General features: G+C 40.6%; 1 protein-coding gene across 1 annotated transcript in view; it reads right to left on the bottom strand.

Annotated features, from left to right (window-relative positions):
• LOC306772804 (potassium voltage-gated channel subfamily KQT member 5-like) overlaps window positions 1–15,093 on the bottom strand; it is a gene marked incomplete at its 5' end in the record, with an annotated part of 44,487 nt that overhangs the window by 16,169 nt on the left and 13,225 nt on the right. The window contains 5 exons of the mRNA XM_079262429.1: window positions 4,124–4,218; window positions 5,022–5,117; window positions 5,540–5,650; window positions 7,210–7,335; window positions 11,072–11,247. Coding sequence (XP_079118555.1) covers window positions 4,124–4,218; window positions 5,022–5,117; window positions 5,540–5,650; window positions 7,210–7,335; window positions 11,072–11,247 — 604 coding nt within the window. The remainder of the gene's footprint in view (window positions 1–4,123; window positions 4,219–5,021; window positions 5,118–5,539; window positions 5,651–7,209; window positions 7,336–11,071; window positions 11,248–15,093) is intronic.

The raw sequence follows: 15,093 nt of genomic DNA, 5'->3' as shown, positions 1-15,093 counted from the left end.
GCAGCAAATATTTCTTGTTGAGTTGTATAACGTTGGTGCAAATTGTTTTCTTGAAACATTTAAATAAGACTTTAAATGTGCAAAGTCTGCATGACCCAACATATCGAAAGCCTGAACTAAACTAACACAAACTAAAATAATTTATTAAAACTGTGAATAATTCATTATAAATTAGCTAAAACTTGCAAAAACGCCAACATTTGTATGAAACTCAACAAGGCAGGAAAGTTTTGGCATTAAATGCAGTGCAGTGACTTTTTATAAGTGCAGATGATTTGAAGGAATCAACACATCGATCACCAACATGCATCTCAGAGGAATACAGTGAACATGCAAGTGCATGCAGACTGTGGAGGCAGACTAAAGAAGCACTTGCAGAAAGTTGGAGGTGGTGACCTAAAAGGAGTGTTTACTTATTGTAACTGTAGTTTACGATTTCTGTATGTCCAGATGCATGATATGGAGATAACTGAAGGATGACCCAATATTTCCAGGCTCCGAAGCTCACATCAGAAACTGAGTGTGGTATTTGGACACAACGGGGTAGGAAACAACCAGAATGTAGAGAAGCTGTTATTATATTTCATGCCATTGTCCAGTTACATTAGTATTGACAGGCTTAGTGCAGTTCCCAGTGGGTACACAACAAAGCAAAACATGAACTGTATGACTTCACTCAGACCTGTCCAGAACAGGTACTTTTCACAGTTAAATAATACAACTTCATTTAACTTAATGTTTGCAGCAAACACACATACAGAATAAATAAAGTCCATCTTCATTTTCCCAAAAGGGTAACTTTTCTGTTTCTGAATTAGTTTACATTTTATCTAGGTTTTTTTTTTTTTTTTTTTTAGTTCTGGATCCTGCATATTTTAGGCAAATAACTTTTTCACTCAGATTCACAGAAAAAACCAAGAATAATTTTCTCATTTAAATTTTAAGAAATGGAATATTTTGTGGTTTTCATCTAAGTATACAATTTTTTTGTTTTCCTGGCAGTAATGTGTTCTGATGCGACACTCCGCTCTGCATCAGAGTGTGTCTGCTGCCACCTCCTGTTGGATGCTTTGACATCAGATGAGTAGGTTTGACGTTAAAGGGGAACAGTAAATACTGGACCTCATCTCTAGGATTTAAGCTAAAGACACGATTCCCACCAGCTCTGTTGAAGATGAAGGTTTTCCAAGTTTGACAGAATCTGTTGGACCTAAGTTTATAGTTTCATAAGCGTTGATTGGAGACGCTGTAGGATGCTCCCAAAGTGACATGTCTGTGATATCCTCCTGACTACCAGCAGTTCAATTTGTCCTCTGTGGAGGACCTTTGTAAACCTAAATATTTTTATCTCCCTTAATGCCACTGAACTAACACCTTTTCGACTTTAAAGAGGACATTTAGTGCTTTTAAAAGGTACCTCATTTGTTGGGTTGGGGCTTTGTGAACTTTCTTTCTCTCTTCAAGAAAAATGGCCTCCATTGCAACAAGCATGTTTTATGGGAAGAGCAAAAGTGCATAATACTTTTCTTTGTGCTGATTTTTACTTGAAATTTTGTACTTATATTTTAATTGAATATCTTATAAACAAATTAAATCGTTTCTTAGATAAATATAACTATATTTTACCACAATACTTAAAAGTTTAAGCAATGTCATCCGTAGTGGACATTTGTAGTTACACATTTTTTTCCTGGTTGTAAGGAGGATATGTAAGTCACTCTGGATAAAAGTGTCTGCTAAGTGAATGTAGAATAGAACAGAATGATGTTGTTGGTGAGATGCATACTCAGAGTTTTGACCTGCTTGTTGAAGTCACATGTAACCATCACATCATTACAATTTAAAAAACTGGCAGAATAAATTTCAGTTTTCATTTCTAGTAGTATGTTTTGTTTTTTTAAATGCCTCATGGTTTTTCCTTGCTGCCCTGGCGACTTAACCTCAGCGTTGATATGCTGCTTTCAGAGGAAGCATGAGGTTTAATCTCCTTTCCATTAGAACTTTTTCTCTGCCTATCATCTTGTTAGCATTCGTAATACTCATTAATCCTGCCAAAAGTAAAGGGATGGGCATCGGCGAGTATTTGTCGAAACACTCTCTGATAGTACAAAAGTGGAATAATAATTCTTTTATTTCTGTCTGATTTCTCCATCACAACAGACAAAGGAAGTTATGCAATCTGGCGTGACAACTGTTTCGAGTTGGTAGGCGGAGAAGCAGCTGCACGTCAAATCATAGTGGTGCTAAGGTTTAGCGTTAGCGTTACAGCTACAATTTGACGTTATCACTTAGTAAAAATTCCAGCTAGCAAAATAGCGACATGCCTAAAATGCAGGGCTTAAGTTTTGACAGGTGGTGCCAAATTTCACACATGCAGCCTTGTGTTTCCATCACATGAATGAGCAAAAGCGCAACAAACTGCATCAAGATAAAAAAAATGTGGGAAATTTTCAAAGGAGCGTGCTTGTGCTGGTAGCCAGATGTGGCCCGCATCAGGTGGGGATTTGGCAGCCGTACTCATTTAGCATCAAATATGGGCTAGGAGAGCTTTTCACATGTGACCAGGATGGGTTTTGGTGGCCACCTTTGCATGCTGTCAGCGATAGATCAAGGCCAAATAGTGGTCAACTAAAACTGCAGCTGTGGGTCGCATTTGGGTCAAACGTTTTGCAGTCATGGTTCTTTGTGATATTTGCTTGAAGTGAAGAAATCAGCTGAAGCTCCAGTTCTCATGTTTTTCTTATATTTCCATATAAATGCATCAGGTTTGAACTGTGTTTAGTTTGGATGCTAATGCTAGGTTGAGTTTTTTAGCTGAGTCATGTTACTGTGCCACATGTTGAGATTTCTATTTTCCAGTGTGTGTAAAGACCTTCTGTACAACACATAGAGTGTATATAAAGAGATGGATGTAGTATCCGTGACATCACCCATAGGTTTCTGAAGAGCTGAATTGCGGTTCCTACCGTCGTCATCTTGGCAGCGTCATGCGCGTCGTCTCGCCCGGAAAATACATATGGGCAAAGAGGTGGAGCTGAGAGGGGGGCCGTGAGTGCCATGGCGGATGATTGACATTGAGCGAACTCCGAGCTTTCTGCAGCTAAAAGCTAACAGAGCTAACCCAGAGATAACGGGAGCTAACCAGCTAACGGAGGTAAGCGGGCTAAAGCTAAGTCACGTTGTTAACCGGCTAAAAACCGTGGTTGTTCTACGTTCTTCTTACTTGAAGCCGGAGATTGGGTACCTGTCAATCAAAAGGACACGCCCCTAAATATGCCAAACTTCCAAGATTAAGTTACTTTAAAACGGGCGAGTTAGAAAAAAATACACTCCTCCCACAGTTGTCATTGACGTAAACCTGACCTATAAACCGAAAATGGATTTTTGAACCAGGCTGTAAACATGTTTATTTCTGCCATGAAGTTGGTCTTTTTAACATGGGAGTCTATGGGGATTTGCTCTGTTTTGCAGCCAGGCCCTAGTGGATGAAGGGAGAACTGCAGTTTTATGCGCTTCACTTTTAACTGCCGGAGGTTGCCACTTGGTGCAGCATGTATCTCATGCTGCCCTCCTGTACAGGGCATAACTAAAACATGTCTTTCAGATAATCCAGACATGAATGATCATGATTGCACTTGATGACATTTTTGCACATTTCCACCCCTCATGTTCTTTCTCACATGTTTATTGATTTTGATTTTTGAGAAAATATATGAACTTATTTAAATCCCTGAGCTCAGCAGCTCGCCTGTTTTACTGAAGTGCTGAAAATTTAAAGAAGCGTGTAAGGCTCATTAAGGCCAGATTTAATGTCATAAATCAACACATTTTTTAGGGGAAATAATAGAATTGCAGCCACTGTCTGTCAAAGTAACGAGCCCAGTCCTCATTGAGCACTCCGCTGACGTGAACCGAGATAAACGGAACCTGGAAATGACTGGTTTCCTTCTTATGACCCTGAACTATTTTCTCTCAGGAAAAAATTTATAAAAAGAGAACAAAGCAGATACACAACACAGTACGACAGCAGGATAAGTGAATCAGTTTCAATTTGAAGTAGGAGAGGATGACTAGAGTAGCACAGACACCAAATACGGACACCAGCTGCCATAGTTGTACCTACTTTGTAGGGCTGCAGGTATGCAACGCCTTCAAGTGAGGCTTCCAGGTAGCAATGGAAACCGAGTTCTCATCAGCCGAATAACTACGCCAAACACACTGCATGCAGAATACACAAAACCAGGAGGAAGAAAGGTACAATAAAAAGTTACAAAACAAAAAAAAAAAAAAGAAAAGAAAAGAAAATTGAACAAAATAAGGGGCAAATAGGGCCTCAAAAGAGGAGGGAAAGGAGGAAAAAAGGAACAGAAAACAAATTTAAAAAGCTGATTAGTCAAAAGAAAACAAAGAAAAAAACAGGTGTGTCACTCGTCTGTGGTTGGGCGGAGGTCAGGCATGGATACATGCCTTTGGGAAGGCAGGAGGCTCTCATAGTGCCGCCACGTGGCGTCCAGGTAGGGCCTGGCGCTGTCGGTGGAGTAATAACGCCACGCAGCCTGGTACAACATGGGCACGCACAGGATGAAGAGGAGCAGGAGGTAGAGGAGGAGGGTGTTGGGGGGGCGGGATAACAGAGAGAGAAGCATGTGGATAAACACATGATAAGGAAAATGTGATGTCAGCACCATGAAACATAGAGAGGAGGGGAGAGCTTCCAGGAGAGTGTGGAGAAAGCTCCCAGAAGTCAAAGAGCTGGATGAGGATGAGGATGAGGACGAGGACGAGGATGAGGATGAGGATGAGGATGAGGAAGGATGGACAGGGTGAAGCTGCATGCTGGCTGCCTTTTGTCAGACAGTTTGAAGGTTTCAGAGGATCCACACCAGAAAAAGAGAAACTGGAGAATGATGAGGTCATTTATGGGTTTTAATTATATTTCTTTAGTTGCTGGGGGCAGCAGCTCTTCATCATCATCATCATCAATGTCTGTTTGTCTTAGATGCCAGGGAAGTCAGCCTTACCTGGATGAGGTAGGCGGCTGGGTTCCTCCTCTTCTCAAAGTGCTTCTGTCGGTGCTGCTCCTGGACCTTCAGGGCAAAGCCTGAACCCAGAATGCCCTGATGTGACAGTAAGACGTTAAACTGGCTGCTTTTACACGACACAAGTCTCACACAGCCACAGAGAAAAGCGACACCACACAGCCAATGTTGTCGTCTTTAGCCTCTGTCCTCTTCAGGAAAAGTAAATGATTTTTTCCTTTTGGGGAAAAACTACAATTAATCCTTCTTGTTTTAAATGTTATTTGGTATTTCTAAGCATAGGAGACAGATGAGAGAAGAAGATGCATCGACGCATATGGATTGTAAGTGGTCAAAAGAGTTAAGTTAGTGTTTGGGTTAACGCAGGTTTATCCTGAACAATGATGTGCTGATGATGTGCTTGTAGTTCTTTGCTCTACAGAGAGAAAAATGTGGCGTTTTCATTATTTAGAAAGGAGAGGAGTGGCTTGATTTCCAGTTTCACTGTAGAATCAACTTACTGCTGGCAAAGCAAAGAAAGAAATGCCCAGGAGGGCAAACCCGGCGGACAGCATCCGTCCCGTCCATGTCTTTGGTGTCTTGTCTCCGTAGCCAATGGTTGTCAAGGTAATCTGTGCAAATAAAAGACTTAACAATCTGAATGATGCTGGATGAAGACGGTATGAAGCCTTATGCTCTGCACTCCTGAAACATCCATCCATCCATCCATCCATCTATCATCATCCATCCATCCATCCATCCATCCATTTTTCATCCATCCATCCATCTTTCATCCATCCATCCATCCATCCATCCATCTATCATCATCCATCCATCCATCATCATCTATCCATCAATCCATCCCTCCATCCATCCATCTATCATCATCCATCCATCATCATCTATCCATCTATCCATCATCCATTCTTCCATGCATCCATCCATCCCTCCATCCATCCATCTATGAATATATGTGTCCATTAATTTCCTGTGTTTCTTTCAAAAACAAAAAAAACAAACATTGTTTAATGAATGGTTTTAAATGTTATCTGAACTGCACAAATAAAACAAACAAATGCATTTTGTTTTGCACTTAGTGGCAGAATGAGCAGCATGGTGGAGACTGTTATCCACAAATGCCTGCAGTCGTCTGGAGTGAAATATATTTTCATATAGATCATGTGACATGTTGGCATTTGCAAGAATGACACTCTGGCTTTATTTTTCTCTGATGCTTAGAAAACTAGTATCTCTGTGTTTGAATAGTATCTTTATGTTTTTTTTTTCCTTTGCTGTATAAAAAGCTTGATTTGAAAAGATGGCTTCAGGCCCAGTAGACACAAACCACACGTGGGCTTGTGTAAACATGTTTCATTGCAGTCTGCATGGCCTTGGTTTCAGGTACGTTGCTAAGAGCCTGCAGCTGAACTGTTCATTCTGCTTTGGTAGAAAACCAATGTGCCTACTTTTGTTCTCATCTGCATGTGAATGTTTTCACTCCTCTGAGGCTTTGCAGAGCATTTCCGACAAGCAGACACCGCTGACTGACTGATAACAGGACTGAAAGATTTGGGTGAAAGATTAAATCTGAGAACAATGTTTTGATGAAAAATGAGCCAGAGTTAATCTGGCTAATGATCCAGAGTGATGCTAATTAACGCATCAAAATATAACCACTGAATAAAGTCATTCACATCATCAGTGGCAGACTTAGCAAGGAAATTCATAGAAGAAAAACTGAGCTGAAAACAAGTCATTGCTCAGCTTCAGGACTGAAACTGTTTGTCTGTACTGATATCCATCTGTCCACCTCACTGCCTGGCAGACCGTGGATCATCCTTGAACGAGGGTCTGATTGCTATTCATGAAAGGAGTAGTTTTTTTGTATGATAATGAATCTTTGGGTTTTTAAAATGGGTGATTAATGAGGCGGCATGGGGCGAATGCTTATGGAAGACCTGTTAACTAATTTAATAAGAAAGGCTGATTTCAGTCTCCAGATCAGAAAAAATGCAGGTATCTGAGGTAACAATATCTTATTTCTGATGCAAAGAAGTGCAAGTCTGCCGTTAGCCGAGCAACCAAAGAGACACACTGAGACTGCAAACAAGATGCAGGATTTGCAAGCCTCACCAGCTGCTGTTAAGGTCAGGAGTTTTTACTCAATTCTGGCAGGCACAAATTAACTCACCGTGCCCCACCACAAGGCATCTGCGTAGGTTGCAAACTCCTTGTTGAACTTATTCTCCACAAGGTAGACGAGGAAGGAAGAGAAGATGAGAACCAGGAAGCCGATGTACCAGGCGGTTACCAGCTCCTGCAGGCAGATGTAAAAACAGACAGTTTGCTCTGGTTAATGCAAAAAACGCTCAGGTTCATGATGGAAGAGTGTGATTATTTGTGTAAACAAAAAAATAGTATGACCTGGTGTGTGCTTTCGAACTTTGATATTTGATACTTGATCGTCCTTAATACTTGAAGGGTTATCCTTTTTATTTTTAAAAAATATCTTGAAAAAAGTTCTTTACCATGTAAAGCATTTTGCACTGATTTGTATAAAAACCCCTTATAAATAAAGTTTGATTAGATTTGTTTTGCAGGTTTTGAACCTTTTTACTCAGGGGAAAGTTTTTCCTGTAAATCTGCTGCCCAGACTTTCTAGATAATTTACCAAATAAAACAAAAATGTATGTTCTTCTCATATGCAACATTGAGGCAAACAGAACCTGCTCTGACATTCAACAGCTGTTGTTGTGAATAACAATCTTTTAGCCTAAAGTTTCTCCTCTTAAACTCAGATAAGACTGAAGTAATTCTCGTTGGATCTAAAAACACTCAGAGATAAATTTTCCAGTTTTGTAATGAACCTGGATGGCATTACTTTAGCTTCCAGTGCTACAGTGAGAAACCTTGGAGTAATATTTGACTCGGACCTGTCCTTTGGCCCACATATTAAGCAGGTTACTAAAACAGCCTTCTTTCATTTACGTAATATAGCCAAAATTAGGGACATTCTGTCTCAGAGTGATGCAGAAAAACTGGTTCATCCTTTTGTTACTTCGAGACTAGATTACTGCTCTATTACTGGGCTGTCCTAAATATGCCCTGAAAAGCCTTCAGCTGATCCAGAATTCTGCAGCCAGAGTCCTGACCAGAACCAGCATGAGAGATCATATTTCTCCAGTTTTAGCCTCTCTTCATTGGCTGCCTGTTGAATCTAGAATAGAATTTAAAATCCTTCTCCTTACATATAAAGCCCTCCACAACCAGGCACCACTATATATCAAAGACCTCATTGTTCCTTATATACCAAGCAGAGTACTTCGTTCGCAGACTGCAGGCTTACTTGTGGTTCCTAGAGTCTCAAAGAGCCGAGCAGGAGGCAGAGCCTTTGGTTATCAGGCCCCTCTCTTATGGAATAAGCTCCCAGTTAGTGTTAGGGAAGCAGACACCCTCCCCACCTTTAAGACTAGGCTGAAGACTTATCTTTTTGATAAGTCCTATAGCTAGGGATGGTTAGCATCCCTTAGTTATGCTGCTATAGGTTTAGACTGCTGAGGGACATTTCCTGATACACTGAGCTTCTTTCTCTCTCTCTATCACCCCCCCCCCCCCAAATAACAGTGTTGCATCATTAACATGTATGTCTCCTGTCTCAGCAGGTCTCCCTGGCCGGGAGTAGCAGTTCCTGTTGTCTTTCTGTCCTCTTCCCCCCACACAGCAGAGGCAGATGGCTGCATGTCCTGAGCCGGGTTCTGCCGGAGGTTTCCTTCCTGTTAAAAGGGAGTTTTTTCCTTCCCACTGTCGCCAGTGTGCTTGCTCAGGATGGGAGATTGAGTTGGACTCAACTCAATCTGTTGGTTTCCTTATATAGGCTGTTATGAATTGGCTTTCATTATGTTTTCCTCTCTGTCTGTAAAGTGTCTTGAGATGGCATTGCCGTGATTTGACGCTATATAAATAAAGTTGAATTGAATTGAATTTTAAGACTTCTTAAAAAATCTTCTAAAAAATAAAAGTATGTCTAAATTCTACGCTTTTTTTCAGACACCACGGTGAGATTGTTTCAAGTCATTTTCTACCCATGTCTGTCCAGATGGATTTTAGATCCAGTACTGTAGGCCAGATCTGATGAAATGGTTACTTTAAGGAAGATTGAACATGTGAAAGCCTTGAGTTGGTGTTTGATACTGCAGTTAACTGTGAAGTTAACTCGTGTATGAGGGGACATTAACCTCGAAAACGTTAACCCGGTACTTGGTGTTTGCTGCATGATACTTTACCTGAAAAGGAGCTAAAGCACCGCTTGGGATGAGTGATGCCTTAAAGCAGGAGTGCACAGCTCTGGTCCTCAATGGTCAGAATCCTGCATGCTTTCCAGGAATCCCTGCTCAAACTTACCTGACTAAAATTTATCGGTCATTGTGCAGAACTTCATACGCTGCTGGATCAGTTTAACTAGCTGGGTGTGTTGGAGAAGGGATTCATCAAAAACCTGCAGGATAGTGGTCCTTGACGACTGACTTTGGACACCCCTGCCTTTAAAGGACCACCGAACAAGACAGTACACAATGTTGTACATGTGTACTCATGTAGTGTAGTAATTTCTACATGAGACCACTGGAACTACTTATATAAGAAGTATATATTTCTATCTGCAAGACTTTTGTTCCACTAACAGCCACTGTCCTTTTACAACTCTGCCTGCCATTTCAAGTATTTCCAGTGCCCACGTTGTAGCACCGGATAGCAGTAATTCTTTCACACTGTACCTTTAAACATAACCTCAGTCTCAAACTGAACAACAACCTTCACATCAGTTTGTATGAAGGTAAACCCACTGACATGTTTCCTTCAAAAATGCTCAGAAAACAATTTGTCGACCCAGAATGCATCTGCAGTGGGAGGCTAGCACGGTAGCAGAGGGCCCTTATGAAACACATCCTCATCACTCACTCAGCCTTGACCTGAACATTTCGGAAGAGAAAATTTTACCATTTAAATATGAAGCTAAAAAAAGCAGCAACAACTCAAACTGGCCTCAACCCACTGATGTAAAGCAGAAGAAGAAAAAAGGAGCTGTGTGTGGGCTAACAGAGGTGAAGGACATAGTGAGTCGAAGTAAACAGAGCAGGAAGTGGAGAGGAAGAGTCATCCCGCAGATATTTCAATAAACCCTGCAGGGCTAAATTTAATATCACTGCCGGAGCTGATATTGTTTTTATTAAACAGCTCATTCATATGTGGGAACAACCACCAGCATGTAATGAATCTGAATTTTTTGTCCAAGTTTCAGTCTTTCATAATAACTTTTGTATTAATTCACAAGAATTTATAGAATCTCATCACAGAAAGTGCATCTGGTAGCATTTATGTGTGAACATACTCTTGTATTTTGTTGGTATTTATTTCCCATCTCAGAACACAGATACAACAGCAAATCTGTCTCCACGCCAGATTGAAACCTAGAAAACTGTCAGCAAACACAGTTTCTAAAGAAAGTTAGAAGGTTTTCTGGAATGTAACAAACTTAACTCTCATTTCATAAACACAAAATGACCTTTTTTATATTTAGAAAATATGAATAAACTCGAATTTTGATGCAGCAGTATACTTAAATAAAGAGCAGAAATGGAGGTAAAGAAGGACAGAAAAGTTTGTAGAAATACAGAAACGGTGTTGTGGAAGATTCTCCAATCAGAGTAACAGGTACGGGTGTCACCATTGGCTACAAAAGCTCTTTCTTCAGGGCTTATTACTCTGCATGTCCCCTTGGCTGTGCTGTTGACTTCACCTTTCTAAAGATTGAAGATGCTTTTTTTAAATAAAGCCATGATATTTTCCAGTTGCTTAGCATTATTTATGTTAAAACTTAACCAAACACAAAGCAAAGATGAAAATTAAACCTAAACAACTGGAAGTCATGGTGTTGGATGACACCACAGCCTCTAAATGACACTGTCTTGTCTGAAACTGCTTTCCTGCATCTCCTTTCGTATTACTAGTTTCTCACATGTCCAGATTAAAAGTGTCTTGTGTTTTTGGCTTTTGACCTTGCTGTGTGCATAGACCACAGAGCCCAGCAGCTTCCAGGTGCCTCCTCTTCGGTCCATTCGCACCATGCGAAGGATCTGCAGGAAACGCAGGCTCCGCAGGACCGATGTGGCGAAGATGTTGCCCTGGCTGCCCGCCGACACCACCGCCACTGACGCTATCAGCACAATGATGTCTGCAGGAAACACACAAGGAAAAAGATCATTTCTTCACAAGGCTGCTGAGCTTTGTTTTCAGACAGGAATGATGTTTAATGAGGTTTTTTGGGGGGAAGGGATCAGTTTGTTGATGGAAAAATACAATTTTATGATTGTCAAACTGTGTTATTTGGCACATTTGTAAATTAAACTAATGGGAAAAAGCTGGTATTTAAAACGAAGCCTAAGGGTCCAATTTAAAACTAGTTCTTTGCTACAGTTTCTGTACAGCACCGTGTGCATGAGACCCTCGCAAGCTCTCTGTTGTCACATCGTTCTCGCCGCTCCGCAAGGCAAATTAACCCAACAAAGGCTCTGCATTACCACAGATGACATAAGCTGCCACTGGCATCAACAGCATAGTAATATGCCAGAAACGCCACCATATTGATCCACTAATGAATGAAGAACAGCAGAGGAAGAAGTGAGAGCTCTGACTACTGGTGTGTTTCCAGAAACGGAGATCATCCTGTTTTTTATTTTTTTATTTTATTGGTTTCTTTTCAGTTTTTCTAACACATGCATGCTGCACATGCCCGCAGACAGTCTCACTTTTCAGTGCTGCAAACTGTGAGAAACGTGGCGAGCAAGCTGAGACTCAGACAAGCAAACATCCACAGATCTGAACCTGCAGAGGAAGTTCACAGAAAGCAAATCAATAACACCGAAACCACCAAGAGCACACACAACTATGGCGATAAGCTCCTCTAACTAAAGAAATAACACTTTTGTTCTCCTTTTTTCCTCCTCAGGTGCTGTCTTCCATTTCCACAAAACACCACATAAAACCTGAACCCTCACCAATGTTATTTCCCTCACTGTGTGTGTGTGTGTGTGTGTGTGTGGATGTGAGTGTGTGACAGGTTTCAATAACCATGCCTGGAACTCCTGTCCTTTGGCCGAACCCATTTAATTTAGAGGAAATGCTGACCAAGGTGAGGCTGATGGCTGCTGCTTTAAACCACAGACCAGTTGACCCACAGTGGAGGTAGGGAGAGGGGGGAAAGGTCAGCAGTGCTGTGAAAAATTCATGAAGGGGCCCCACAGAGCTGCAGTGTACTCGCTGTTCTTAAAGGTGCACATGGGAGGAAGTGCAAGGAAGTCATGGAGGACACACGTGAGGATGAGTATGTAGGTGTGTGTTGGGTCGTGGTGTGTAAAACACACTGTCAAAAAGAAAAGAACACAAGATGCTTAATTTTCTAAGATTAAAAAAACGATAGAAAGATCTGCACTTATTTAAACAAGTTTTACCACGTTAATAAAGGAAAATAAATAAAAAAATGACATAATCTACTGGAACTCAAGGCAGACGTGATTAAAAAATGTTCAAAACAGACATATGATAGAAAAAAAAGTTTAAAATACCCCTCCCCCCCTAAAAAAAACAAAAAACAAAACAAAAAAGCAAAACGTTGAAAGCCACTTTGTCCGGCATGTATCAAGACAACTTGCTGTTTGTTTGTTGGTTGGGGTGTTTCAGAAACTGCTGATCTAATGGGATTTTCACACACAACCACCTCTAAGGTTTACAGAGAATAGGGCTGTGACGATATGCTTTTGTCCCGATTCGATCCCGATTTTTTAGGTGCCGATTCGATTTAAATTGATTTAAATTGTGATTCTCAAAATTCTTCAATATTGCTGTTTTTGTAGTTAAAAAAAAAAAAAACTGTATAAAACTTCTTTTTTGCTTGTTATTTTTCTTCATTTCAATGAGGAAAAAACAACATAGCCAGACCACCATGCTGCTAATATGCCCAAGAAGACAAGTAAAAAGATCAATAAAAAAAACAATAAAAATTACAAAAAAATCTATAGTGCATTCATTTTATTTATTTGACAAAAAAAAATATTGATTTTTTTTAGAATACCGTCTCTGAACACACAACATGTCCAGTCATGAAGCAGATGGACAGGAGACCATACCAGACGCCACTCCTGTCAGCTGACAACATGAAACTGAGGCTAGAATTCACACAAACTCACCAAAACAGGACAACAGAAGAAAGTGTTTCTGGTCTGATGCGTCTCCGCTTCAGCTCCACATTAAATCCACTTTTCTTTCATTTCATTTATTTATAATGTAGCACAAGGTTTGAGTGACGTGAACTCTGTCATCATATCTGTAGTAAGCGTGACCTCAGCATCCATGATCACTACAACACACACATCATAAGCACAAGATGGCAGCAACTATTTCAATGAAGTCTCTCTTTTGCACAGCGGGAGGAAGAGGAGGAATGTCGAGCATATTGTGATGAAGTCTAAAAATCTTCCAGCATATTGAAGCAGAAAGCTGGAAGTGGAAACTGGTGCAGTTTGCTAGACTTGCAGACTAACTCGAGCTGTAAATTATACGGGTGAGGCATTTATTGTTAACCTCAGCTGGCTGCTGCCTCCACACTCACAGCTGACAAGGAGTATGAATACTTTTCTGCTGCTGGTTTTTGTTTCTGTGTGAAGCAGAAGGTTTGAACAAATAACAGAGTTTTAGTGACGCGTCGATGAAATGATCTTATCCTCCAACCGTTGTGAGGAAGCAGAGGGTTTTAAGGTTTTACTCCCGATGAAGAAGTCCCAGTAAATCAGGAATCCTCCAGTAAACATGATGTCATTTTTTTTCATGTTTTTTTTCTTAATATTTTTTAAAACTCATCATTTGGTTGAAAACTGGAACATTTTGCCCATTAATATGTTTCACACTGAGTTGGTGAAAAGTGTTCATCATGTTTTCAGGTGTTTCAGACTGTTTGCAGCGACCAAGGCTGAAAAACTTTACGTATTCAGACGCTTTGTTAATATGATGCTTCTGGTGTGACGTGGTCGTATCAAGTCACAGATCTACAGAATGATACAAGGAAATCTAAAAAGAGAGAAGTTAAGACCTTTATCCGTTTCCTTTTTTCAAAATGAATGACTCATTAGCAGGCACACAAAGAGACAACCTGCTGAGGAGGTCCATTTCAAAACAAGGACACTTGTTGCTTGTGGTAGAGCTGCTCGATTATGACTAAAATTATAATCATGATTATTTTGACTGAAATTGAGATCTCAATTATTTAACACAATTATCCTGTATTTTTAAACAACGCCGCGCATCGTGGAGTTCTTGACTCCGTGTCACGCATTATAACCGTCTAATGCACGTTTCAGTGTTGTTTAATCCACTTTTACCGCTTATATAGGAACTATTTTACGTTGGCCTCGATGTACGTTTTATGCCAAATAACGTTTTTCTCTGATTCACCTGTTAAAAGACAGCTGATCTGAACCAGCTGATTAACGCGTTGCTATGGTAACTCCCCGTAACGGAGGAATATTACAGTGTTTAACTCGCCGGACTATGTATATGAAAATAATGAAATGAAATGAAATAAAAAATACTTTATTAATCCCCAAAGGAAAATTCAATATTGTAGTATATAATAATAATCAATTTGAGGAGGTCTTGTTCCGCAGGCTGATGGCTGTTGTAAAGCAGCCAGTTCTCACTGACAATGGTATAAACTATGTTGTTTTGAACTTCCACAACCTACTGCAGTTATTCTACATTGACCTGCAGCCGACTGAGACTGGCCGCCTGGGAGTGCTTTAGGACGGGGAGAGGCTCCCGCTGCTCCTTCCTTACAGTAACTGCAGAACAATATGTGCCTTCAAGCCAGTCGCCAAAACACCAGAAAAGTCTCTAATAACTCCAGTAAAAGCTGCTAGATTTGTCGCTAGTCGCTTTTAGCTAAGTCGCCAAGTTGGCAACAGTGTCTGAATGAAACCAAAGCGGCGGTGGGAGGAGTTTACAGCACAGCGCAGCCATGCCAGAGATG

This window comes from Telmatherina bonti, assembly GCF_933228915.1.
Source record: "Telmatherina bonti genome assembly, chromosome: 3".
Classification (NCBI taxonomy): domain Eukaryota; kingdom Metazoa; phylum Chordata; class Actinopteri; order Atheriniformes; family Telmatherinidae; genus Telmatherina; species Telmatherina bonti.
This window is presented reverse-complemented; position numbering and strand designations above follow the sequence as displayed.